The sequence below is a fragment of the Indicator indicator genome, chromosome 18 (genome assembly GCF_027791375.1).
Source record: "Indicator indicator isolate 239-I01 chromosome 18, UM_Iind_1.1, whole genome shotgun sequence".
Classification (NCBI taxonomy): domain Eukaryota; kingdom Metazoa; phylum Chordata; class Aves; order Piciformes; family Indicatoridae; genus Indicator; species Indicator indicator.
The window spans coordinates 9,082,629-9,109,187 of record NC_072027.1 but is presented as its reverse complement, the minus strand read 5'-3'; the positions used below and the strand labels follow the sequence as shown (position 1 = coordinate 9,109,187).

At 52.4% G+C, this 26,559-nt stretch overlaps 3 protein-coding genes across 3 annotated transcripts; 1 reads left to right on the top strand and 2 right to left on the bottom strand.

The window, feature by feature from the left end:
• Window positions 1-6,648: 6,648 nt before the first annotated feature.
• On the top strand, window positions 6,649-7,390 carry IL17B (interleukin 17B). Its single transcript, XM_054389384.1, has 2 exons — window positions 6,649-6,908; window positions 7,135-7,390. The coding sequence occupies exons 1-2, from the start codon at window positions 6,649-6,651 to the stop codon at window positions 7,388-7,390; spliced, it is 516 nt and encodes a 171-aa protein (XP_054245359.1).
• Window positions 7,391-8,592: 1,202 nt separating this feature from the next.
• On the bottom strand, window positions 8,593-11,517 carry PCYOX1L (prenylcysteine oxidase 1 like). Its single transcript, XM_054389281.1, has 6 exons — window positions 11,427-11,517; window positions 10,948-11,154; window positions 10,339-10,513; window positions 10,040-10,251; window positions 9,801-9,941; window positions 8,593-9,251 (listed from the first exon to the last, which is right to left on the bottom strand). The coding sequence occupies exons 1-6, from the start codon at window positions 11,515-11,517 to the stop codon at window positions 8,593-8,595; spliced, it is 1,485 nt and encodes a 494-aa protein (XP_054245256.1).
• A 6,585-nt stretch (window positions 11,518-18,102) lies between these two features.
• Window positions 18,103-25,875, bottom strand: GRPEL2 (GrpE like 2, mitochondrial). Its single transcript, XM_054389246.1, has 4 exons — window positions 25,808-25,875; window positions 20,273-20,441; window positions 19,381-19,462; window positions 18,103-18,482 (listed from the first exon to the last, which is right to left on the bottom strand). The coding sequence occupies exons 1-4, from the start codon at window positions 25,873-25,875 to the stop codon at window positions 18,127-18,129; spliced, it is 675 nt and encodes a 224-aa protein (XP_054245221.1). The 3' UTR covers window positions 18,103-18,126.
• Window positions 25,876-26,559: the final 684 nt, after the last annotated feature.

Sequence of the window (26,559 nt, the reverse complement as noted above, 5' to 3'; positions counted from 1 at the left end):
ATCTCCACAAGTGATCTTTTTTTCCACCCCCTGACAACCTCTAGACCCTTTGGCTGGGTGTGAGAGTGAGGGTACTCCCAAGGGGCCGAGATAGCCCCAATCCTGTCTCAGAAAGGCAGCAAGGGGGCCACAGCAGCGAACGGAGTGATGGTGCAGGGCAGCGATGGAGAGGGACTCCCCCAGCAGGCTCAGCAGGGCTGCTCCTAGCCTGGCAAGTAAGAGAAGCCCTTCTCCCATGAGCCCAGCTAACATCCAAACTTACCAAATTCACAGCCTTCTCATCTACTGTCCAACATCAGAGAGGGCTGCTTGGGGGTAGGCAGGAGTTTCTCAGCTCATATATTCTGACACCCAAGTGCAGGCCTTCCCTGCCTCCCTCACCCCTATGCATGTGCTGTCTCAGTTGCCGGGGCAGGAGGGCATGATTGATGGGTGAGCTAGGCTGGAGCAGCTCTCAAGGTGACCTTCAGGACTGGCCTGTGCAGCTTTGTAAGTCCCTTCCCTCCACAGACTGCTAAAACAGAAGCATGCAGGAGGAGGGGATGGGGTTGGGGGCAGGAGACTTTCTGCCCTGACTTAAAACCACCAGTTCTCCCTGGTGATGACTCCCTAGGAGCTCTAGGTGTCCTCACATGTGCTATGGTGGTCCCATGTCCAGAGCCATAGGGAGAAGAGGTTTGACCTGAGCACAGCCTGCCAGGGCAGACATCAGTGCCATTTGCCTCCTCCATCTGCCTTGCCCTGGGAAGCTGGGAACTTGGATGCCTGCCCACAAGCGAAAGCCACCAAAGCCTTAAAAATAAGAGGCTTTCCCCTCACAGACCCAGAGGGCATCACTGCCCTGGAAACACATCCCTGGGTGCTCTCTCCAGCCCTGTGGCCTTGCAGGAAGGACGGTGGGAATGGCTCCAGGCTGCTCCATGTGCTCTGAATGGGGCTGGGCCAGCACATCTCATGGCCAGGAGCTGGGATGCAGAGGGTGTCCTGACAGAACCAGCTTTGAAATACAGCATGGAGTGCAGCCATCCTTCAAAAGCCCCCAGAGACTGGTGTGTGACCACCACATTGTTTGCCTTAGGCTGCCTGCAGAAGCAAAAAACTTACTTGGAAATTCAGCACTGCCTACCTGTGCTCTGCACTGGTGGGCAGCGAGGCACAGCCAGTGCAAGCTGAGGCCAGAAGCCCAAAAGGCTGCGGATGTTGGGAGGGGGGGCAAGCACAGAAGACATGAAGGGAGCAGATCATGGGGCCAGGTGTTTGTTGAGCTTCGCAAGCTGACAGGACCTGTGCCTGGGCGGTGCCTCAGCAGTCCCTGCCTGGAGGAGCCCGCAGCTACATCCTACCGGGACCTCTGACTGCCCAGCCAGGAGCACCCAGAGGGGTCCCTCTGGGATGAGAATCTGTCCGTGCCATGCCCTCACATTAGCCCCTTCCGTCTCTCTGCTGCCACCATCCCACAGGGTGAACGGGACACGGGCAGCGGGAGCCGGGAGCTGCTGGCGGCAGAGGCTGCGCTGCACCGGGCGCTGTGCCGGTCAGGGGCGGAAGGAAGCGGCTGTTCCCAGCACGGGGGTGGGAGAGCAGGCTTTTTCCATCAGGTGTTCTGTCTCCAGGAGAAGGCGGCAAAAGAAAACAAAAGGCAGGAGAGGAGCAGGACAGGAGGAACCTGCGCGTCTGGATCGTGTAAGCAGCGACGTGCTGTAAACGCCGGGCGGCTGATGGATGGATGTGGCGGCCTGGCCGCGGCAGGACGTGCCGGCCGTGCACCCTTCCTGCCGGCCGTGAGCCCTTTCCTGCCGGCCGTGCACCCTTCCTCCCGCCCGCCGCTCTCCCGACGCCACTGGCTCCCCTTTGGCATCCTGCCCAGGGATGGCCAGGCTGGGGTGCTGCTGGCCCCGTGGCCCCCAGTCCCAAAGGACAACGCTGCACAGCTGTGCCTCCCGACGCCAAAGCTTGGCTGTTATCTCAGACATGTGATCCAGCGGGCGTGATTTACAGACAGCCCAGAGCATCACTCAGCTCCCCACCCGAGGAGGCAGGAAGGCTGCCGAGACAGCCGGATTAGGGCTATATAAGTAATGCTTTCTTTTGATGCAGAACCCAGGCACAGCGAGACCCTGGGCTGCTCACAGCTCTTCCAGCCCCTCGCACAGCTGCCACAGCCACCCCTCCTGCCTGTGGCACCGCGGCACATCAGGGCAGCTCTGTGGCCACAGTAGCCACCTTGCACAATGCCCCTTCCCTCCCTCCCTCCCACGGGATAAACCTTTCCTGCCAGGGTGGGGACTCTGGGGACGGTGCCGGCATCACGGGGGTGCGGGAGGGGATGGGTCCGTGTCCCACAACAGCTGCCTGGGGGGAGGGCACCCCGCCTGAATTCCTGTCAGCCCTGACCAGCCGGGCCCTGGCTCTGTCTTTATGCAAGGGCAGAAGCCGGCAGAATTAAGCACTTTCTGGTTTTCCTTTTTCTGAGAACAGGGAGGTTTAATTCCCACCAAACAATGTTCTTTTTCCAGCAAGCTTAAAATAAGCCTTTTTGGCCCCGGTGCCTCTGGAGCTGCTCACGCACTGAGCAGGGCTTTGTGCAAATATGGATGTGAGCCGGCTGGTGCTACCTGCCGGGGGGCAGTGGGGGGGTGAGGGGGGGAGGCAGGAGGGCCTCCAGTCCCTGCCCTCCTCCCTCCCATGGCATGGGGCTGGCTCTGGTGAGGCCAACTTGCCAGAGCATGCTTATGTTTGATGAGTGGAAAATATTGCTCATGTAGAGATAGGAAGTACTGTGGCTGCGATGGAGCCTCCTGCCAGCCCCAGCCTCTAGCCCATGAGGGTGTGTGTGTTCAGGTGTGCTGGAGCCTCACAATCCCCCTGGGGCATCTGGGTTCAGTGCCCACTGCCTGACATGGGTGGAGGAGACCACAAACCCCACACCAGTGGCTCCTGCCCTGGCCAGGGACATTCCTGCTTGTGAAAAAAAGGCAAAAACTCTTTTCTGCCAGTGTGGGAACTGTGATCTGATTCCCCTTGTTCCATCATCTGTGGCCCCCATTGTGTGCTCTGCCACATGCTTCCTGACCAGCACATCTCTCCATCCAAGTATGGGCACTCTGCATCCCTCTACCCTGGGAGCTTGGGCTCAGTGGCTCAGCTGGGGGCATGTTGGAAGGTTCCATGATGGTTATGCTGAGAAATATGCACCTGCATTTACTTGGGGCAGGTAGAGCCTATCTTCATGGCCCCTCTGGGGCCTTTTCTCACTCACCAGGCTCTGCTTTCCACCCCAGCTTCCTGTGGCAGTGGGACATTGTGGTGGGGAAGTAGCAGGAATGAGCACGTACAACAAAACCCATAAGCACATCTCTCTTCCCCCTGGGTAACCTACTCCCAGGGGAGCTGTGCAGGGGCTTCCCATTCTTCCCAACCACCCTCTCCCTGATGGCCCCCTGTGGGGTTCACCCCAGTGCACTGCGCTCCTGCAGGGAGGGTACTGTGGCTGGCACGGGCACATGAAGCCCTGTTGGCCATCCTGTCCCGGCAGAGAGGCAGAGGCTGGCCTCCTGTGCAGCCCAGTCCCTTTCCTTGTGTGTGGTCAGTGGGGAAAAACCGCCCCTGCCCACCCCCGCCTCCCCCAGCTTATCAAATTTGGCCATGTCTGAAAAGCTCTGGTTTCCTTTTCACCAAAAAAGATCAAAACTGGGTAATTGGCTGCCGGCGCGGATGCCTCTGAGCCTCTCTCATGTGTAAACAGCATTGCCGAGCGCTGACACAACGCAGGCGGCCATGGCACACGCAGGCAGCCAGCACCCTCCAGGTGCCCAGGGCTCCTTCTTGGGAGATCACAGAACAGAGGGTGCAGTCACTGGGTGCAGGCAGGGGCTGGATCAGCACCCCGGAAGAGGCTGGTGGCAGCAGGCCGGCTGCTGCTGTACAGCTCACTGAAGGAAACTGAGTGGCCCCTGCTAGGGCCAGGTTCCCTCTGCCAGGTCCCAGAGGTGACAAAAGGGACACACTGTGCTCAGCACACAGGATCAGACCTCACCCAAGGGGACAGCAGATGCTGTGCTGGGGCTGTCCTTGGGGATGTTAACATAAGCTGGAGCAGCTGTGCTGCATTTCCTGCTGCATCCTGGGACTGGCAAAACTGGGAGGAGGAGGAGGAGGAGGGGTGAGCTGGGGGTGCAGTGGGTTTTACTGTGTTTGAAGGGTTTTCTGGAGGCCAAGTTCATGGGCTGGGAAAAGGAGGTGGAAATTTCCCACCGCTCTACAAAGAACAAGGACCTTCCAAACCCTGGGGACATACAGTGAGTGAGCAGGCAGAGAACTCAGCATCCAGTGCTGGGAAGAGGGCGGGAAAGGGGAAGCAGAAAGCACTGAAAAGAGGTGGAGCTGCTCCCCTGCATTGCCTGGCCTCCAGGGCAGCAGCCCTGAGGATGTAAAGGGCCATTCCAAAAAAGCAAGGACTGTCCCTGAGCATGGGGAGCAGCACTGGGTACATCCAATCCCGCTGCTGGTGGTGTTGGCAGGGGAGGAAGTATGCCAGGAGGGATAGAGAGAGGCATGAAGAGGAGGAGATGGAGGGGAGGATGGAGAGAAGAAATGGAGGGGCAGAGGGAGGGATGGAATGGGAAGGAGGAGGGGTGGAGGGCGGCAAGTTGCGGAGGAGGGATGCAGACAGACGAGGAGGGCTGGCGGTCGGGTAGAGGACAGCGCCACCGTGTGGCACAGCGGCTGCCTGGCTGCAGGGACAGGCACAACCCAGGGCAACGGGGGGCTGCAATGTCAGACTGCTCTAGTCCCATCCCGGGACAGGCCTTTCGCGGTCCCCGGCCATGGCATCTCAGACAGACCTCCGTGCCTCAGTGCCCGCCTCCCAGCACTCGGCATCCCAGTGCCTGGACTCGGGAAGCCAGAGAGCAGGGCACAGGCAAGAGCAGCATCCTACCACTAACACCCACCAGCCTGCATCTGTGGGGTCCAGCCCCCTGGGCCAGCAGCGAGCAGAAGTGGTGTGTCCCCACTGCCAGGGCTTGGGGACAGAGTCAATGATGGAATGGGGAGGGTTTGGGGAAGGACAAGAGAGGTGCAGAAAGTGCTAAGTGCCATTATCTCACCACTGGGCAGAAGAGTCAGGTGGCTCCTGGGGACAGCAGAGCTGGTGGTGGCACATGGATCGTGACAGGCTCTCAAGCTGTCCCCATAGGGACAGCAGGACAGCTCCAGGCTACCTGCACATCTTGCTACCAGTACAGAACACAGCCCATCCCCAGTCCTTATTCCTTCCATGCAGCAGCTGTGTCCCTCCTGGACCTTGTATAGCTATGACCACACTGGTGTCACCATTGGAGCTCAAACCTCCTCCCCAGGGCAGATTATTGCCCAGTGAGCCCCTCTGGGCTGCCCAGTCCAGAGGAGACCCACCACTCTCCACAGCCACTGCTGCAGGTGGAGCCAGCACCTGGGCAGGCGGCGGGTGGCCGAGTCCCAGACCATGCTGGCCCCCTGCCCTGCCGACACTGAGGCTCCCTGGCACCTCAGGGACTAGACACACCTCCAGCAGAGTGGAGCCAGAGGCTGGGGCTTTCCCTTTTTAGCTCCCCAGCTCCCCAGTGCCAGCCACACTGCAGGACAGCGGCCGGCAGCCCCTCCGCAGCGATGGAGTGGGCTCCAAACCTGGTAGGTGACTGCACGCTGGCTCAGGGCTTGCTCCCAGTTCCCCTTCTTTAATGTGAGTCTTTGCATGCTTGTTTACGGGTGGCTACCTGGGTTTGTTTGCTTTGGAGACACATGCTAGGCCCATCACTCTCACACCTGGCACAGTGAGGATGCAGAAGCTTCAGAGAGCAAAGCCACGACAGTCCGACCGGACAGTCCGGCACTGGAGAGGGAAAACAGCCCTGGGGGAGTGGTCCCTGCCCCTGGGCACTGCACACCTTGGGCAGGGCTGAGGGATAGCGAGTAGGGTGCAGGGCTGCCTGTGGCCAGCTGGAGGGACACGAATAGCAGGGAGCACGACTACAGAAAGCAACTTTGTTCAGTGCTGGGCAGCCTGCCGGGTGTCAGTACACGGGAGCTCGTCCCTGCGAGGTCAGAGGGAGAAGGAAAGCAGAAAGCATCTTTTCTCTCTCACCATCCTCAGAGCACAGAGGGAGGGGAGAGGAGGGTTTGGATAAAGATCCCATTCTTGACTGTCTCATCTCTAAAGCTCCATTTAAACCAGAGGCTGTCCAGGTACAGCCTGAGCTGCGGGTGTACCCATCCTTGCCCGCATGCAACTGTCTTGGGGTGGGCAGAGAAGGGACTGGGCAGGGAAGGGACTGGGCACGGCTTGGGAAGGGGTTGTTTGGGCAATGCACTGCCAGCTGCAACCAGGATGAGGGCTTCACAGCCACATGCATCAGCTATGACTTGGGCTAGGGGTTCACCACAACCGTGTGTCGTGTCCACCACCTCTCGCAAACATCCCTCACATGTTCCCATGGGTTTTGCCTGCAGGCCTTTTGGCACATGCCACACTGAAGCCAGTGTAGCCCTGCCATAACCTGGTGGCCCATGGAAGGTGGGAGAGCTCCCCTTCCACGACAGCCCTGCAGGCTGCCGCCACACACCATCCTCCTTTCTCCTCAGCTTCTCCTCTGCATTTTTACCTTTGCCATGGTGGTGGTTCCTGAAGCGAAAGACCAAAGCAAGGCAGCAAAAGGCAGGAGAAAGGGCCTGGCGCGGGCCCCCACGGCCACCCCAGCCCTCACCTGGGCCCCGGATGACCCCTATACCACCATGGCAGACTACGAGCGCAGCATCCAGGACATGGTGCGCCAGCTGAAGAACAGCTCTGAGCCCAGTGACACCAAGTGCCAGGTCAACTTGAGGCTCTGGAGGTCCAACCGGAGGAGCCTGTCCCCTTGGGCCTACAGGTGAGCTTGGGGTGGGGATGTCAGGGACATGCACAGTGGCTCCATGCCAGCATTGTGGCAGCCACAGCTCCAGCATCACGGAGCTGCAGTGGCTGCTGGGGGGTGCAGTGGGATGCATCACCCCATTTCACCTTGTGGAGACAGCATCCTGCCTCTCCCCAGCCACCCACTGCTCCCCATTTCACCATCTCTCCAGCCTTGTCTTGCTTTCCCTCTCCTCCTCCAGCATAAACCACGATGCCGCCCGGATCCCAGCAGACCTCCCCGAGGCCCGCTGCCTCTGCACTGGCTGCATCAACCCCTTCACGATGCAGGAGGACCGCACCATGGCCAGCATCCCCATCTACAGCCGGCTGCCCGTCCGCCGCCTGCTCTGCCAGCTGCCAGGCGAGGTGGGGCACAAGCACTTCGGGAAGAAGTGTCACAAGAAGTATCAGATGGTCATGGAAACCATTGCTGTGGGCTGCACCTGCATCGTCTGAGGTCGCAAAGCTAACCCCTTCAGCTACCTGTGGGCATCTAATCAGCTTGCTCTTGCTTCCTGAGTTTGCCCACTCTGGGAGAGGGTCACCCAACTAAGCATCAGAGTGAGGAGAGCCCCTGTTCAAGGCAGTGGAGGCTCCAAGCTCCCCAGAATTCCCTGGCATACTCCATCAGCCTCAGCACCACTCTGGGGACACCTAGCATGAGGCCAACCCCTGGAAGTCACCACACTACACAGTGGCTGACCTTGCAGTGAGACACGCTCACCTCCAGGGAGGAGCTCAGTAGGGTGGGCTGGGGGTCAGAAGGAGGTAACTGCCTGCTAGACTCTCCAGCTGGGCAGAACCAGGCCTCCTTCTTCCCCTAAGTCCCTGTTTGCCTTTGTTTGCTATCAGCGCAACAGCTCGAGTGCCCAGTCCCCCAGGTCTCCCCAGCCCACCTACAAGTTTTGCACTTGGCCAGGCAGCCCAGGGAGCAGGACAAGTGGGTGGTGGCTTGGGTGGCTTCTGATATCTTCAATAAAGTGCATTGCTGGCCCCTGTCTGAACCTCCCTTAGCTCAGCCCATTGTGCTGCCCCCCCTCTGGCCGTCCCTGCCCACTTCTCCCAGTGAGGCTCTTCTGACCCCTTCAGCTTGGGGAAGCCTGGACAGCCTGGAAACAGGCAGCACTCAGCAGCAGGCACCTCTCCCTGAAAGCCAGGACCCATAACAACTCACCCCACATGCCCAGCCCCAGGGCATCAGGCTGCTGTGCAGGGCTGGTTCCAGGAGCACGTGGCATGGCAGAAGCCATGGGACCTCCTGCCCCAGCCAGGGCCAGCTGTTTCCAGAAGAAAATCCAGGAAGGCAGGAGAGGCTGTGTCAGGAGTTGGGCAGCTCCTTGGTGGAGACCCATCTGCTGCCCATGCCCATCAGCCTTGTCTTGGAAAATGCCTCCCAAAAAGAGAGGCATAGGGACCCTTTTTCAGAGGAAAAGGTACAGGCTCCTGTCCAGTAAAGCCTGAGCAGAGGGAATGGGGAAACACATCACAGACACACAGCAACACTGGGCAGGGACTATTCCTGAAGGAAGGTCATACAAGTTCAAGTCATCCAGGACAAAGCCTGTCCATTCTCCCCAAACTCCCTGGTGTCCCAAGGCAATAAATACTCCCCAGGCTACTACACACAGAAGCTCCCAGCCCACCACCTCCCCTGGGTGTCACAGTTCAGTCTTCACCTTGTGCATCAAATCCTTCTGGTCAATTTTCTCCAGATCCTGATGCCAGCGGTTGTAAGCCAGCAGGGCCACATTTTTGGCTGCCACTGCTATCATCTCCATGGAGCTAGCCACCCACTCCACACCACTGAGGTAGAAGAGGTTGTCATGGAGCACGATGGGCGGAAGGGACTTGGCAGCATCGTAGCGGGGATATGTCTGCCACTCTGTCACCTGCACTGAGTAGTAGGATCTAAAGAGGGTCTTCAGCTGCTGCTTGTCCAGTGGCTGCTGGGACAGGACACGCCACACTGCAGCCTCCTGGGGCTGCTTGCGACGGAAAGCTGCCGAAATGTTGACAGGACAGATGTTGTCCATGGCGTTGAAGAAGAGCTCGGGGGTGTCGGTGGTGAGGATGCTGGCAAATGGGAATAGCTTGGGGTCAGGGAAGCCAAAGTAGGAGGAGTTGAGGTAGCCATGCACCACGGAGGTGACAGAGGGCTGGAAGGCTCCAGGGAAGTCAGCGATTGGTGGCTCAAAGTTCTCAAAGGTGAAGTTGCTCCTGCTGGGGTGCAGGGGAGTCGTCACGACCACCATGTCGTAGAAAGCTGAACCCTGGCCTTCACTGCCCTCATAGTACACCTGGTACAGGGCTCTTCCCTCTGAAAAGAGATGGTGGACAGTTAGGAGTAGTCCTGTGCCCCAAGTGGTATTGCCCTGGCCCCCTTTTTTCTAGCAAGGCTCCATCCACTGGTTTTCCATAACACACCAGTGCTGGACCATGGCATCTGATGGTTATGGATGAGGTGCTGATGCTTTAGAGCAGGGGAAAGTTATTACCAAGCCTGTGGGAAGATTTCTAAGAAAAGCCCAGCCTACTGGGACAAGGAGGACAGGGGCAGCACAGCCTATTCCCCAGACCCCAGTTATGCAACCCTTCTGCTATGCTGGACTGGGGAGCAAGCCTGCAACAAGGATGGTGCCATTGAAGAGATTTCAGGCACCTCAATAAGTCGAGACAAGGAGAGAAGATGGACAGATCCCCAGGCCCTCACATAAATGCTCTACCAGGTCCAGGATACTCTTCAGCCTCCCAATGCTTTTTCTCTCCTGGAATCCTCATGTTGCCACCACCAATCTCCTGCCCTGGTATGCCCAAGCCCCATCCCCAGGCTGGTGGCACACAGAGCAGATCCCATGCCCAGGCTCACCCGAGCTATGCAGAGAGACACCTGTCACCCTGGCTGGGATGATGTTGGCTTTGGTGAGCTTCAGCAGACCTGAACACACCAGCTTGTTGCCTCCTTCCACTTCCCAGGTGCTGCCCTGGGCCCCTGCTAGCGACATGGCTCCTGGGGAGAGGAAGAGGAGAGTGGCTCAACAGTCTGCTTGTAGAAGGGACACTGGGAAGGAGAGCCACAAGGGCAGGAGAGGGGGTCCCTGCTTTCACCTGCGAAGGCAGGCACCAGCACTGACTGCCCGTAGCTGGAGCGCAGGACGGCTGCGATGACATCGTCCACAAAGCGCTGTGTGACGCCCACCTCCAGCAAGGACTCTGCCACGGAGCGCTGCGTCATGTTGATGAAGGCATCACCCCCCAGCGAGTGCAGCAGCTCCTCCAGGCTGGAGAAAGCGTAGCCGTGCGCCTGGTACTTGTAGATCCTGGACAGGACAAGAACACAGGACACCTGGTCATGCTCTGGTGCCAGGGAAGAGCCCCTGTGTCTCCAGCCCCGGGGGCTTTCCTACCTCATGAACTTCTCCATCACTCCCTCCACCCATATCTGCAAGCGCAGGAAGCTGATGCCATAGTGCCACCAGAGCCGGAAGAGGTTGAGCAGGTACCAGTCGGTCTCCTCCAGGATGAATTGCTCCCCACTGAATATGGCACTCTTCCCTGCCACCTCGCGCCGGTGCTTGAGGCCTGCGGGGAGTGGAGGGAGGATTGCCACGCTTCCCTGGGGCTGGCTGGCAGCTGGGAAAGGCCAGTGCTTTCAAACACCACTGCAGCAGGGATGCTGGCTAAGAGCATCAGGGAGTGTGAGACCCCAGGACACTGGCACACCAGCCAGATCCCATTTGTTCAGGCATTACATCGAGCTGCTGCTGCCTTCTGGGGCACATTTTTTGGAGTTTATGAACAAATCCTCCCCACTAATTCCATCAGGATCCCTTGCCCTGATGCTGGTCCATCTCATCCCTTTCTCTTCCAGGGCAGAACACAGCTGGGGCACAGGGACAGCAGGAGGGCCACCACATGCTCGGGGTGCCGCGGCAGACTGGAAGCAGCCCAGGGGCACCCCAGCTCCCCGACTCAGGGACAGAAGCCATGTGGGCGCTGGGATGCTTTGTGCTCACCCAGGATCTTGACGAAGTCCTGCATGTGGAGGTTGAGGGCGTGGATGGAGGCTCCCCTGCTCTCGTACTGCTGCTTGTTGACGGTGACGGTGGCCAGCCGCCCCCCCACGCCCGCCGGCTCGAACACATCCAGCTGCACCTGCGGCCCGAAGTGCTGCTGCAAAAAGTAGGCGACGGCCGAGCCGCCCAGCCCGGCACCCACCACGGCTGAGAGGGGCGAGAGCGGCGGGGTCAGCACCAAATCCCGGCTGAGTTGGGGGCTACCGATGCCCCAGCGCCCAGCCTCCCCGGTTCCTTGGCCCTCCCGCGGAGGAGGAAAGAGCAGGGATGCAGCGGGAATGCTCTGATCCCGCAAACGCGGGATGCCGGAGCTCCCCTCTCCCACCCCCAGAGGCAGGCAGGAGGAGGCCGGGTGCTGCCGGTATCCGAGATGGGTGTCCCCTCCCAACCCCATATTAATATCCTCCTGCCCCCCTTACCGATGTTGCGCGGCGGAGCGCGGGCGGCGGTGGCGGGCACCAGGAGGGCGGCGAGGGCCGGCAGGAGGAGCGCGGCGGGCAGAGGGGCCATGGCGCGGAGAGTGGGTCCCGGCGGCGCCCGGCCCGGCCCGCCCCTTACCGCAGGCTCGGCCCCCGCGCCCCCTGCCGCTGCCCCGCCCTGCCCGGGCAGCGACTTGTCCAGGAGGGAAGCCCAGCGCCGGCGAGCGGCGACAGGCCCGGCCCGGCGCTGGAGCCCCGAGCGGCGAGGAGGAGGAGCTGGCGGAGGCAAGCAGGCTTTGTTCCTGCAGAGCCGGGGGATGCGCGCAGCCGCCGCTTCTCCCGGCCTCGGGAAGTGGTGCAAGGCCGGTTGCGGCCCCACCGCGGGCACAGCAGCATCGTGAAAATGGGTCCTGTGGTAACATCCCCCAACTCTGAGAGAACAGCGCGGCAACAATGAAACCATTTGTAGCCATGTCAACTGTTTGTGGAGTTCGGCAGAACGCACCACCATCAGACGGCATTTCCCTACACGATTGTCCATGAGACTTACTAGGATCAGTCTCAACCTCACAGAATGACTTGGAGGATCAGAGGAGACCCTCAGCATCCAAAAACATCAGGTGCAGCACACAAACAACCCCAGGCACGGCCTGAGTGAGAGTCTTCAATGCATTCTGTTCCTCACACACCAGCCATGCATCCCTCCAGACACTCCACAGCATCTCACTCATACAAACCCAATGGTTAAGCAAGGGGCAAAATCCAGGAGAGCCCCTTGCTTAGGTAGCACTTCTGGTAGCACTTCTCTTCTGCTGTAGGCACGCTGTGGGCTGTGCTGCATGGCAGTGCCTGGGCCAAGCTGCTGCTGCAGCGCATTTTCCAGGGCCTCAGTCTGCACAGGGCTGATGACACATGGTGCTCAGTACCCGGCTGAGGGGAGCAGGCTGGATCCTGCATGGTTCATGCATTGGCAAAAGCATTTCAAGGTTTTGCTTGCACTTTCTGCCCTGGGCAAAACCAGAGAGCAAACAGCTTGTGCCATGGGATCCCCTCTGGGAGCCTGCTGCTGCTTGGATTACAAAGGATAGAAAAGAGAGAGCAAAAACTTTGGAACAGCTAGAACATGTAACTACAGCTCCAGAGCCTGCTGCAACCCAGGGCTGGCCCTGTACAATGTGCTAAATGAGGTCTGAGAATCTGTCATCTGAACTTTGTCTCAGGAGAAACACAACACAAGCCCCCTTCCTCCCAGCCAGGAGCTGCTTCAGAGGTCCTGCATGGGGGAGCACACACAACCCAGAAACTCAGGTGTGAACATCTTGGGGGGGAGAAGGGGGAGCACAGACAAAACCCACCATTGCTCAGCTCACCCAAGTCCTTACGATGGGCAATGTGAACCTACCAGGACAGAGAGGCAATGTTTCCAAAGCTGCTTAAAATAGAGCACACGAATATCTTTGCAGCATGTCTCAGGTTTTAACAAGCTCTTACTTAACCAGCCTGATTTCACCACGGCTGTGGGCAACAAGAAATCTGCCTGTACAGACAGCAAGGCTCCGAGGAGTCGGGGTCAGTCCTGCTCCCGATTGCCTCCCTCTCACAGCAGACCAGGCCCTGCTTGCAGGCATTTTACAACACTGTGCCATAAGCAAAAAATCCGCTTGCTCACACGCTCCTATGCATCTCTGCAGATGGAGGTGTCTGTGGTTTGAAAACTCCCAATTCTCACTGCTGCTGAAGAGAAAAACCAGCGGAGCCAGAAATCACTAACACAGTGGACAGCACTATTTCCTGGTCTAGTCTAGTTAATGAACATGGAGCAGTGCTGTAGAGCAAACACCAAGTAGGGCCACTGTATTTCAGGCAGAATAAGGAAGAGCCCCTATAATGTGACAGCCTCTATATATGAGAGTCCCTATAATGGGACTTTGGGTTTGGATCTTTAGCACATCCAGAAAGGTCATTTGTAAATGGTCTTTGCTAAAGGGTTTTTTTCCTAGGGAGCAGTGCCCAGGGGCACTGAGAGGCTCAGGAGAACAAGGCAAGCAAGGCCCTGCCAACATGGCACCAACTGTGAGGATTCCAAGGCAAAAGCAGGAATGGAGGCCCAGCTGTTTTTGCAGAGGCTACAGGGAGAATGGTGTCTGTTACAATCATCCCCCTACACAGAAAGCCTGTTCTTTTCTCCGACAAATCCCTGAAATCATAACCCGCCTGCAGATACCACAGCATTAACACACAGTGTGCTAAGCCACCCTTAATCGAGCTGCCGTACAGTATGTGCCTGCTGCAACACACCACCTACAAAGGGGCAAAAACGCAGCAAAGGGAAGCTCAGAAAGAACAGAATGGGAAAAGTAAAACCAGCTATTGAGATTTTAACTATTAGCAGAATTGCACAGCTGAACCACACCACCAAAGGCTGGCAGACAGCATTTCTCCACACCATGGTCCATGAGCGGGCTTACTAGGAACAGACACAGCAACAGGCATGGAAGTACCAGAGGACAACACAATGGGTAACCTCTGGCAACTCCTCTGTGTGAGGAAAGATGACACACACTTGTGTGTGTGCATTCCATAGAATCACAGAATGGTCTGAGTTGGACCTCCAAAGATCATCTAGTCCAAACCCCTCTGCAGTAAGCAGGGGCATCCTCAACTAGATCTGGTTGCCCAGAGCCCTGCTGAGCATCACCTTGAATATCTCCAGGGATAAGACTCTAACCACCCCCCTGAGCAACCCGCTCCAGTGTTCCACTACCCTCTGAGAGTCTACCTAAAGTGTTGTTAATAAAACGTTCTACAAAGTACTGCCATGAGCTATAGATAATCAAATCAGACCCCTGGCCAGCAGTGGTTGGAATAAGCAGCCCTTTGGGATAGGGAAAAAAAAAAAAAAAAGGAAAAATAAGCAACTGCAATTTTTTTATTATTCTTATTTGCAAATGGGCAGTATCTGGACACTCAAAGGAAATCACTCCTTTCCAGCATTAACTCAAATGTTCTTGTCAAATGCTTGTACCACTCCCGCACTTCAGTCTTTTGTCTTTCACATAGCCAGAGCCTTTGGGTAAACAAAGAGCACAGAAACACAAAACCATACAATATATACAGGCTTCCCACCAACTAAATGGATTTTTGGAGATTAGCCACACTTTGTTCATTTGACTTTGCAAGTAATATCAAAACATCTTAAGTTTAAAAATAAAAAAATACTACAATATTCACAATATAAAACTTAAATAATTTTTTTTTTTTAAGGAAAGGACTGCTAACAGCTATTGATTTATCACAGCTGTTTCTCAACAGAAGCTCTGCTGCTGAAGCACTGAGAATTGAAGGTTCACAATGCAACATTCACATTCTGCACTGCTCCCACTCAGAGTTAGGATGCTGCCAGACTCCTGAGAGTGCCACTGGAGACTTGTCCATGAGCTCAACTCAGACACATCCCACTAATGGAGCATGGCAGAGTTACAGAACAACACAAGCCCATGTTCAGCAGGGCTGCCCACTGCCTGAGAGCAGAAATGCAGGTCCACACATCACCTTCACATACGTGTCTTAGCTAGTTGTCCACATTTCCAGCTCAAACTCTTCAGTTTACGGCTGAGAAAATGGAGTGGAAGTAAGAGGTATGTGACACTTCTCTGCCACTGTGTCCCTGCTATATATATATATATATATATAAGTGTTTTATTAAACAGTCATTGAATAAAGGGACTGAAGAGAAAAAGCTCATGGGTAACTCTCCTTTCTGTTGTAACTCTGCTGAGTGCAATGGAACCGCACCACCACAGACTCTGCCCTACCATGCTGAGCGTGCAAACTTCACACTGGGCAGACAAAGGAGCAAGAACCTACAGAGGAGAAATTCAATCCACTCTTACATAACCTCATCCACAACAAAAGAGATCATTAAGTGTGCTTGAAAGGCAAGGGAATCGGATTCTGCCACAGAAATCTGGATCCTGTGACAGGATCCAAGTTTGGTTATTTCATTTTCACTTCACCATTCAGAGGAAGCAGAAACTAGGACAAACAACAGCTACAGTATTTATCTCTTTGGTAACTTCTGGAACAGAGTCTCTAAGCAGAGGGTATGTCTTACAGTAAACATCATAAAAGCCTGGTAAGATCCTCTAGAAGTTCATAGATTGAAAAAAAACCAAAACAAATACAAAAACAATGGGGCATGAACTGGAAAAATAGCTTGCCCAAAATTAAACAGGGCCTGTGGGAAGGTAAGAAAGACTACACAGGAACTGGATCCCTCAGACTCCTGCTCTAGCCACACAGCAGTGCCTCAGTGAAAGTGGATTCCAGATACACAAGCGGAATCAGCAAGCTCTAAGTACAGACAGAAGGCCCTGGAATGCATTTCAGGGTATTTCTTTAAGGCAAAAATGGGTCAGTATTAGCTGAGGAGACAGGCAGGCTTGGCAAATAGTCCAAAGGTGGACCTGTCATGTAAAATGACTTCGCTTTTTTGTTCCCTATAAATAAATTTTCACATTCAAAGTCAGTTTCCATAACCAGCTCTACCCTACTGCAAAAAAAGACTCAGCTGACCTAGCAGGGGCTGAAGAGGCAGAAAGGAACCCACACACTCCTTTCTAGCTGAAGACATAGGTTCCCCAGAGCAGGCTGCAGAAAGTCTCAAGGCAGAACAGCAAGACTTGCATTGCCATGTTACATATTTTACTGTTTTTACCCATTCTTTGTCTTGAGTAACAGCACAACCTGGTGACCCAGTCAGCACACAGAGCAGCAAAATAATGAATATGAATTCCTGTATCTCTCTGAAATTCTTAATAACGTGTTAAAATGAGCACTGAACAAGAGATCTGTCCAAAGTGATCAAATGCTGCTGGGAAGCACTGTTTCAGTGTTGCAATCTCATGTACCTGCCTCAAAACCTAACAAACAGACAGGCAGAAAACCGCATTTCAGAAAGCATCCACTACTCACACAGAGCTGTCACTAAAGCAGCTTGCACAGAACATATTAGAAATGTGCATCTTCCTTAAGTTCCTGTAATGATAGCCAACTAGCTGCACATAGTCTCCCCAGATGAAAGACTGTTGATAGTTGCTAATTGAAGGTTGTGGTAATCTTGAAGTCCACCACAAAAGGATTATGCAGCTGAAGCCTGCAAAGGAATGGGAGAAGAATAAGCTTTCTTCCAAACCACTGATGACATCCATCATAAGTAAAAAGTTTTTGCAAGTAGATCTCAAGTAACTGTCAGGCTGTGGATCCAGTTTCAGAAAGTAGAAAGGCAGGGATTAATGAATCTGTAAGAAACAACCTGAAAACTACCATTCCTTCCTTGGCTTTGTGTGGTGCAGACTATAGGATGATTTATACAACTCTTCTGTCATTAGACTGCTTGCTGCTCTGTAAAGAGTTAAATTCTAATCTTACTCAGGGACTGCACCCTTTCAGCTAAGATAAATGGACTTCCAGGCAAAAGGACCACCGGGAAACACATCTGCCATGCTGTGACAACAACACGCCTCCAACGAAGAAGATGGCTTGAAGTCAGCTTTCACTTCCTCAGCCTTCTGCTTCTCCTGCTTTCTTGTCAACTGCTGCTAAAATTGGTTCAAGGGCACTTGAGACTTTTAGTAGAAGAGATTTTTCTCCTTGTGTCACAACCCAAAAGGTTTAATATTTATGATGACCACACAAAAGTAGAATCTGAATGTGAACTCTAAGTTATCTGTTATTTGAGTATCATTACTGGAGAGCTGAGAAAATAGAACAGTCCAGATTTCTTGCTGAAGGGCATATCTCCATTTTGCCAGCAGCTGCAACAAAGAGCATATAGTTCATTATGCTTGAAAGCTGCACAAATACCCATCAGGGAAGAGAAATTACTCTCCTCAAAAATATACTTTTTGGCTGGGGAAAAAGAGATTTGAGAGCCATTTTCTGACTCCACCAAGGAACAAGGAGACAAGCTGAAATTTTGCCTGGAGAACAAACATGAACATGTTAGCCTTTAAAATGTCATCCTTTTCTCAACTGTAGTACAACAGAGACGTCATTAATTCAGGATTGTTTTCCTGAAGTGACACAAGAAAAAGCTGCCTCTAAATGTCATTTCAAGTCATCATCTTCAGACCCACCTTAGGAGTCTGGGGACAAGGGAAGACACCAAAATCAGCCTGATAATAATAGTCAGCTCTTTGGGCTTTTCCTCTCTCTGTGCTTTGCAACAAAAAAGCCTCACCACATTCCTGTGAGGTAGATCAGTATTATTATACTCCTTTACTACAGATACGGAAACCAAGGTGGAGAAGATACTTTCCTGAAGGCCACTGCAGGAGTCTGTCTCAGAAATGGAAGCAGGAGACAAGACTCCTTAGTTCTTGGAGATTTCCCTTTCTTTCCCCCATGTCCCCTCTCCCCCATAAAATATTAACAGGGAAATGAGCAACAGAGAAGGGGCTAGAGCGCCACGTTTCTGACTGACGGCAGACTCCTGGTGCTCCTCCACACACTTCAAAAAAGGATTATTAAATATAAAGTACCTTAGAACTCGGGGCAGAATGACTGCACACAGTATAAAGCCAACATACAATACAAACCTAGCTTAATAAATAAGTAAAGACATGCAGCTGCAGCTGTGACTGAGTGCTGAGGGGTCCTCAGCTCAGTAAGGTCCCAGATGCCCACGGGTAAGCCCACGTCACTCCTGTGACTCTACCGCCACGCCGACCAGCGCGTGTCTGATAGTGCGACCGTGGAGTTTATAACCATCCTGAGTCACCAGCGCGATCGTGCCTGGCTGCAGCCCCTCGGCTGGTACATGGCAGACGATTTCATGGTCGTATGGATCGTATTTGCCACCAACAGGGTTCATCTTCTGAAGGCCGTGTTTGGCAAATACACTTTGCAATTTGGCCTCTATGAGAGAGAGGCCTTCGTAGATTTTCTTCAGGGTTGGATTTGTATTGCTAGGTTCTGCGTCTTCTGCGGCACTCTCCGCGGTCTTCTCCAAGATATCAGCTACCTCCACAAGGTCTCTGCAGAAACTCTGGATCCCTGTAGGCACGAAGAAACAACAAGTAAATGAAGGGTGGTTTACAGAACATACAGAGCTACACTACCAATGACAGACACAAAGTCACAGCAGTTTGAAGGCACTTTTAAAGCTGCTGTTAGATTTAGTAAGAGCAGATAGTGCTTTCTGTTATCCCAGCACTCAACAGCCATTTCTTAGCACAACAGGTAGAACATAAGATAAATACAGCAGCTCTAATTGCACAGCTACTAGAATTAACTAATAAAACACCTTCTGAGATTCATGCATTGTGGAAAACATTTCTCAGGGATGGTGCTGAGGGAGTACAATGATTAAACAGCAGTTTCTTCCCGCTTGACCTGCCTCTGTTGCCAAAGCTACGAATCTAGCTTACTCAGTGATGTTAAAATATTTCTTATAGAAGTTTTAAAGAACAACTGATATAAGAATTGACAATCTTTGTTCCAGGTAGATCCTACCTCCTAAAAGCTGGAGCAGAAGAGAAGAGATTGTCAATATAATAAAGGAGATCACAGCCTGATGTCACAGCTAAGAGCATGAAACGCACCCTGCCAGAGCCAATTTTCAGCACGCCATTTCCAACCAAGTCAGTAGAACTATACTCAACTCCACTGAGTATATTTTATTACTAAAAACCCCAAAGATTAAAAAAAAACAACAAAAAAACCCCACAAAACAGTCACTGAGGTAAACCTGATAGGATACAGCTGGACATACAGAAAAAATAGCAAATAAACCCAGACACCAGGAGTCTAGGCCAAATATCATGCCAGACTTTACAGTGAATGAGGGCTGAATTGGGGGGGGGGGGGTGTTAGAGAAAAGCTGCTGATCAGCATTTTATGCTCAGGCAGGCAGGCCATGGTTGTGAACACAACTTGGCCTCTCTCTGCTTACCAAAGAGCTTGGCATCTTCCACAAACTTCTGCGTTCTTCTCCGGACATTCTCAGAATCCGCCAAGGCCTTCCGGTATCGCTCCTGCAATCACAATAGCAAGGGGAGACTATTAAACAAGGAGGTAAACCAAATTTCCTAGCAGCTGGTGATCCCTTTAAAAGCAGCCTTCATGTCAGAAGCTTGTGCTGGGCTCTTGTGCTTACATTACAGGCAAACCCACATTCCTCTCCTACCAATTAATCAGTACAATTAGCAAGTCCCTCAAAAGACCCCAGTGCAGGCCAGAAGCAGTCAGGGTGCAGCTCCATTGAACACTGCACTGTCAGGCCACTGCTTTTTGCCTGGCTCACCGTGGCCATTGAGACACAAGTCAGCAACAGATCTGCAACCAGCTGCTGTAGTGCTTGGAGCAGTGCTCTCAGGGCACTTATCTCCAGAACTGCCCACTGCTGTGGGATTTAATCCTTTCCTTAGTCACATCTGCTCCTCAAAGTCCCTATAACATGATCCCTACCATTTCTACACACCATTGCCAGTAAAGAGGACGTTCCTTCTCAGACAGAATACGTGATGCTATTCAGGACACAGCTATTGTCATTCCTTGTGTACAGTGCTGTGGAAGAACTGACCAGACCATCTCCAACAGAGCTTTGCCTGCCAGGATCATGCTGTCAGGGTTCTGCTTCTAGGTACTGCTGACAGATGGTGTTTTTGAGGAAGGCAGACTGTGCTTTCACAGTGCACCCTCTCACACTTAGAGCACAGCTGCTCTAAAGGCTGCCAGAGCAGTGTTGTATGTTATATGGTTTACGGGGGAGCTGGGGCTGAAAGACAGACCAAGTCAAAGGGACTGAACAAAAGATACAGTGATGCCAATGGCAGCATACTCACAGTTAGATCCCGGACTTGTTCTTCCAATTTGATGGCTTTGTGCTCTAAGGCACAGTCAGAAAGAGGATGCTTGGGCTCATCACGTGGATCTTCTGGGCCACACTCGTCTCCTGTGCTTCTCTGCTGAGCTGCAGTGCTGAAAACACAGGAGGATGCCCTGAAATAAAAACTAGTAACAAAGAAGTAAAGTTAAGTAACAGCAGGATCAGCAAGAATTCTAGTTTAGAGTCATTACTAAAAGCAGACTCTTATAAAAAAGGTACATAGGATTCTAGATAAAATTTTAACTCTTTTCAGAAACTATGGACAACTAGCACACAAACACAGACATGTAGATGTGTTGAAAATTTTTTTACTTCAGACTCGCATGACATGACAGAGGCTGTGAACCACTTCTTTGCTGCACCTTGAAAAGTCAAGTTGTCACTAGAAAACAAGTCATGGTTGCATGTTTGCTGGCCTCCCAGTACAGATGATCCACACTGAATGACAGACTTGAGAAACATTTTTTGCAAGGCAGTCTTGAAAAGTATGTAAGTAGCATAAAGCTGTTTTTACAATTATTAAAAACCAAAACCAAACAAGTTCTGAGCAAATTCAGGAAGATCTGCAAATCCATAAGACAAGTAGAGCCTAAACTGCCACCTAATATAGTACAGTGACTGCAAAAGGGGGAGTCACGCTAGAGGAACTGCTGTGGGTTTTTGCAGAGGCAAGGAAATACAGATATCTCAAACTGCTGGCTAATGGAGGATCCAAGTCCCGGATGCTCTGACTTGTTTGTTCTCCTGGGTGAAATTTGGTGCATTGGGTTTTCATCCTATTGATGAACCTTTTACCAGTTAGTTCTTCTTACAGCAGCTGCTGTACCCACATTTCATGAAGAATAATTAAGAGACCAAAGAGAACTGTCAGAGGCATGACCAAGTTTTGTGTATCTCAAATGTTCTGGAGCTTTCTCCTAGGACCTTGAAAGCTCCATTAGCTATCTGGAAAAGGGACTAAATGTGCCCACTGGAACTCATCCCTAATATTCACCAACAGTTCTAATTGCTTCAACTGTTTTTATCTCTACTGGCAGTGAAAAGAGTCCCAAAGGCAAAAAACCCAAAATGAGCCCAAGCTTCATGTTTTGAAGCCCACCTTTATCTTCAATGACTCTTCCATCCCAAGTATGCTTTTCAACTAAAAATCACACTTGTCAGTGGTTTGTGTTGGTAGAGCAGGTGGAGCTCACCCAGAAGGCTGACTCCACAACTCGCAGATGAAACGATGAAACAATCGAGGAGTCAGATAATTGGATTGGGCTGTACAAACACTGCCTAGGTGCTCAGAAGTGTACTCTGCACTGTGACAATCTCACAGGTTTCCCAAAAACTAGATAGTAGAAGTCTGGTTGAAAAGAGTCTGGTTAGGAAATTATCAAAAGCAACATGCTGGCCACTTTGAAAAACAAAAGGAAATATTTTTCACTCAGTTCTGTTCTTTTCCATAAAGACCTTCACCTGCCACAACAATGCTGTCACACCAAGAGCAGAACCAAACTTTTTTATGCCCTCTCTTACACTACTTGCTTTTACAAAATGACCAGGACAGGTCCTATTCCTGACAGTGTGAGGTCAACACCTCAGCCCACCTCCCTCTCATGCCTCACACCAGGAACAGAGTCTGCAGAATAAAGTTCAATTTCCGTCCAAACCAGTTCTCTTCAGGAAACATTTTAGTATATGCTTAACAAGGAAGGGTATCTCCCTTTTTGGAACACCTGGGCTCTTACTCTGAGCAGGGCATTCATCATCCCCTTTAACAGAAGGGGTTTGCACGTTCTAAGTGCACAACTGCTAAGTGAAACGCAGCATGACACAGAAACCACTGCACTGCACCCACTCAAAGCTCTGTGTTTATGCAGGACAATTCAACACTGCACAGAGACGATAATTTGGGCCCCAGGATCAATACAGCTGAGCTCACATTACTATGCCTGCACCATTAAGCTTTCTTACTTTTCAGCAAGGCTCTACTGGTTGGGTACAACATGGCAGGAGTGCACAGCTTTTGTTTCTGGGTCTATCAAATCAGTCATGAGACCTAAATGTTGTTCAGCAATTCAGCCAAGATGAGTTGGACTCAATGATCTCCGGAGGTCCCTTCCAACCATCCTGTGATCCTGAGTTTACAGCAGCCACTGGAAAGGACAGGTTTGCCTCCTTTATTCCAGTACTGGGCTACTGGGGCTGTGCAGAATAAAGGTGCAGGGAGTTAAACCCAGCTGAAACCTAACCCCACAACACAAAAAAATCTTCCTGTCTGTGTCCCTGAATAGGTTTGCTGACAGATCAGATGAGTGCAAGTGGCAGCACAAAAGAGAAGATGAATGTGTGAAGTCTGGTGAGATGTAGGAGGGAGGAATTTTCAACCCACCACAGGAAGGGAAGAAGTGTCCCCATCTGGGTGGCAGCCAGGACTAAACCTGGCTCAGCTCTATGACCAAAGAACAGGTTAAGAGATTTCTATCTGCCCATAGACCACCAAGCATCTTTTACCACTCCCTGCTTAGCAGCCCAGATGTTCCTGCATTGTCTTTAATACATGGCTGCTAAAAGTCCCACAGCACCAATGAGCAACTTCCTTTTTCCACCTGAAGACATTTGCATATGCCACTTTTTCATTTAGCAGGTACTTAACACATGACCTGTATGTCAAACCACTCCTTGTCCACACTACATACCACATGTAAGTCTGAAAGTGTTTCTCCTGTGTGCATTTTCTCTGGAATGGAGTCTCTGAAGAATGAGGCAAGAGGCTGTTACTAGGCTCCTTTCAAAATGCTGCCCAGCCACTGTGGTTCTGGGTTCCAAGAACGACAACACAGAAGAAATCCCCAAATTTCAGCCCCTGCTGTAGAGATCTCATTGGGCCAGATGACCCCATCTTGTATGATTTTTAAGATGTTTGCCTCATTTGCTTTTTTGACTGGTTAACACGACACTTTGTCACAGTTATAGGAAGTAGACTAAACCAGAGGTGAGGGCAGAGGAGGACCCTCTTCACCAAACCCTCAAAATCAATCTGTGAGGCTTTAAACAACTGTAAAGCTTTCTTTGTAAATAAAAGGTGTGTCCGTGGAAAGCGCTAACTACAAGCTTTGTCTTTTATCGTCTCCCACGTCATTTAAAGAGACACAGGAATGGAAATGAGCCATGCCCCAGATGAACCAAAGAACCTGAAATGCAGCTGAGAAAGCAGCTTTGCCAGGCACCCCGTGGGTTACACTCCTGCAGCTTAACAAAGCTATACAAATGAGTTATCTTTGAGAAGCAAAGGTGAGTCATTTCCCTCTGCTACACCGCTGGGTGTGTTTCGGTGTGTAGGAGGACAGGGGCATGAATGAGTTGGTGCCGCAGCGACGGGGAGAGTCTACGTGAAGCAGAGAGCTGCCTGCATGGACTCCTTTCTCCAGCTTGTGAAACTAAGTCACAGAACACTCCCCCACACAGTGCAATGCACCGGGTATCACGTGCTGCTCAGACAAGCCTGCCGTAAAAGTTACAGGCAAGAAACAGAATCACAGCTTAACTCCAAGGGCAGTTCTTAAGGACTGTTACTCAGAATTGAAAACGCTGCTCAATTTATTTCTTCCTCCAGGATGAACGAAATACTCCACTAAAAAGGGCAAGTGCTATTTAGTGACTGCCCACTGCACTGCGTTCCGTCTTTTAAACACAGTCGTGATGACAGCTGCCCTAAAAATAGGCAGAAATCCCACTGGTGGAAGCTGACACATCCTGAAGTGACAGACACGTGGAAGTCCCAGGGCGTGTGAAGGGATTATACAAGTAAGACCGTGATTTACAAACTGCTGTCACAGAAAGCCAAACAGATAGATGCAGCTGAGAAGCTGATTGCAGACGTATTGCTTAAGACAGTTGTCCTTAAAGACTGGAATTTAAGCGATGAGAACAGGTCTCTGTGGTCAGAACAATGGCATCACCTTTTTCTGGAGCACACATCCCAAACCAAATCATGTTCTCTCTAAGCAAAAGGGTACTACCCAACTCCTTCCTCCTCCCAAATCAGCATGACAAAGCAGACAAGTGCCCAGACACGCAGAAACATCTGCATTAGTGTTTTAGCTCTGAAAGAAATCTCTTCATTACCCCCAGTTACTTCAATCTGCTTACTCAGAGATTGATACCACAGATCAGTATCACGTGAATTCCTCTTGGATGAAACTGGAAAACATGCTTGAGAAGTGCCCCTTAATGCAGGATGGCTGTACTAAAGCAGCAGGCTCCCAGACTAGGGACAACCTAGGATTAAAGGTCTTCAACAGTCGTGCAGCGTGGATGCCTGGGCCCCACCACTTTGCTGTGTGGAGCTGTTCCTGCTGGCTGCAACACAAACAGGGCCATGGAGAACTGGAGTACAGAAGAGCAGCTTTCACACCACCAGCAGGTTCTGGTCATCCTCTGTGAGGGAAGCCTGCTCAGCTCCCGCCAAGGCCACCTATTTCAAACCTGGTGTATGTCTTGAGAGAGTCAAAGTGGGTTTTTTACACATATAAGAGAATATGACAGAGGAAGGACTTTCAGACACACAGCTTTATGTTTAGTGCCAAACGTAACTGCTTCTATTACATGCTGCAGAATGGTTTGATGGGATGTAAGTGGTCCTTCCAGCTTTTTTTCCCAGTAAAAATCCTCTAGAGTTAGATAGCCTGCATTGTTACCTTTTTTTTTTGTTGTTGTTGTTCACTTCACTTGGCCACAAACACAGATGCTTTTGTTATGTGCTGTAGAATTCGTTTATTGCATATTTTATAGTCTTTCGGTGGTTTGTGTTTGGTTTTCTTGACTTTTCAGACAAAACCCTCTAGGGTAAACTAACATGCATTTGGGACTTACTTTTCTTTTCACCTGCCCACATTTAACTGAAACAACCAAAGCATCTGTTATAGGTGTCCCTTTCATAAGCCCTGTATGTCCAGAAACACGACTGGACATGACTGACACAAGGAAAGTGATTCTCTTCCCTCGCCCATGCCAGACATGCCGAGTACTGGTGCTGCATCCCCACCAAAACCAAAACCCAAACCCGAGGAGCACATTAAACACGTGAATACATGGTTCATACGGGCAAAAGGCAGCAATCATCCCTGGAACTATGTAACCGCAGGAAACAACCTGACAGCTGATCACAGAAACACTTTTCCCTAAAAATTAAAACGAATTCTTCCCCAAAATGTCACTTTTCCATGCAAGAGCTTGCATACTCAGAATCAGCTTTTTGTTCCAGGCCTTCTCAAGAACTCAGGGCCGGAAACGTGCCCCTCCGTGCGGGGCGGCCCTACCTCACATCACTGGGCGCCCCGGGCCCTGGACCGGCGCGGGTGGCTACGAAACGCCGCCAACGGGCCCGGGGCGCTGCCACGTCTCGCACCAAGCCCGCCACAGGAGGGGAGGGGTCAGCGCCACGGCCGCTGGCGACCGTTAACGGCTCGCAGGACGACAGAGCCCCTCGCTTGCCCTCACGTACCTGCTCCGCCGCGCCGCACCGCCGAGGGAAAGGCCAGTCCCGAAGCGCCGCAGGGAGCGGACGGCCATCGCCCCGCAGACAGGCCGAGGGCCGGACGGACTGACGGAGGGGAGCGGCGCGCCGGCGCAGCCCGCCAACTACAGCTCCCAGAGGCCTCTGCGGGGACTACGAGTCCCGGCGGGCGGCGCGGGAAGCGCCTGGGCGGTAGCAGGGCCCCTCAGAGCGGGGCGGGACAGCGGGGCGGGGAGCAGGAAATGGGCGTCTGTGCGAGGATCCTGCTGCCCCTGGCTGCGCAGCTCAGGGTGGGGATGCGCACAGAGTCGTAGAATATTTTGTGGTGGCGGTGACCTGTGCAGATCACCTAGGCCAACCCCCCCTGCAGTGAGCGGGGACATTAAGAATCAAGAGTCAAGAAGGTTGGAAGAGACCTCAAAGATCATCGAGTCCAACCTGTCACCCTACACCTCATGACTACCTAAACCATGGCACCAAGTGCCACGTCCAATCCCCTCTTGAACACCTCCAGGGATGGTGACTCCCTGGGCAGCCCATTCCAATGGCCAAACACTCTCTCTCTGTGAAGAACTTTCTCCTCACCTCCAGCCTAAACCTCCCCTGGCGCAGCTTGAGACTGTGTCCTCTTGTTCTGGTGCTGGTTGCCTGGGAGAAGAGACCAACCCCCTCCTGGCTACAACCTCCCTTCAGGTAGTTGTAGACAGCAATGAGGTCTCCCCTGAGCCTCCTCTCCTCCA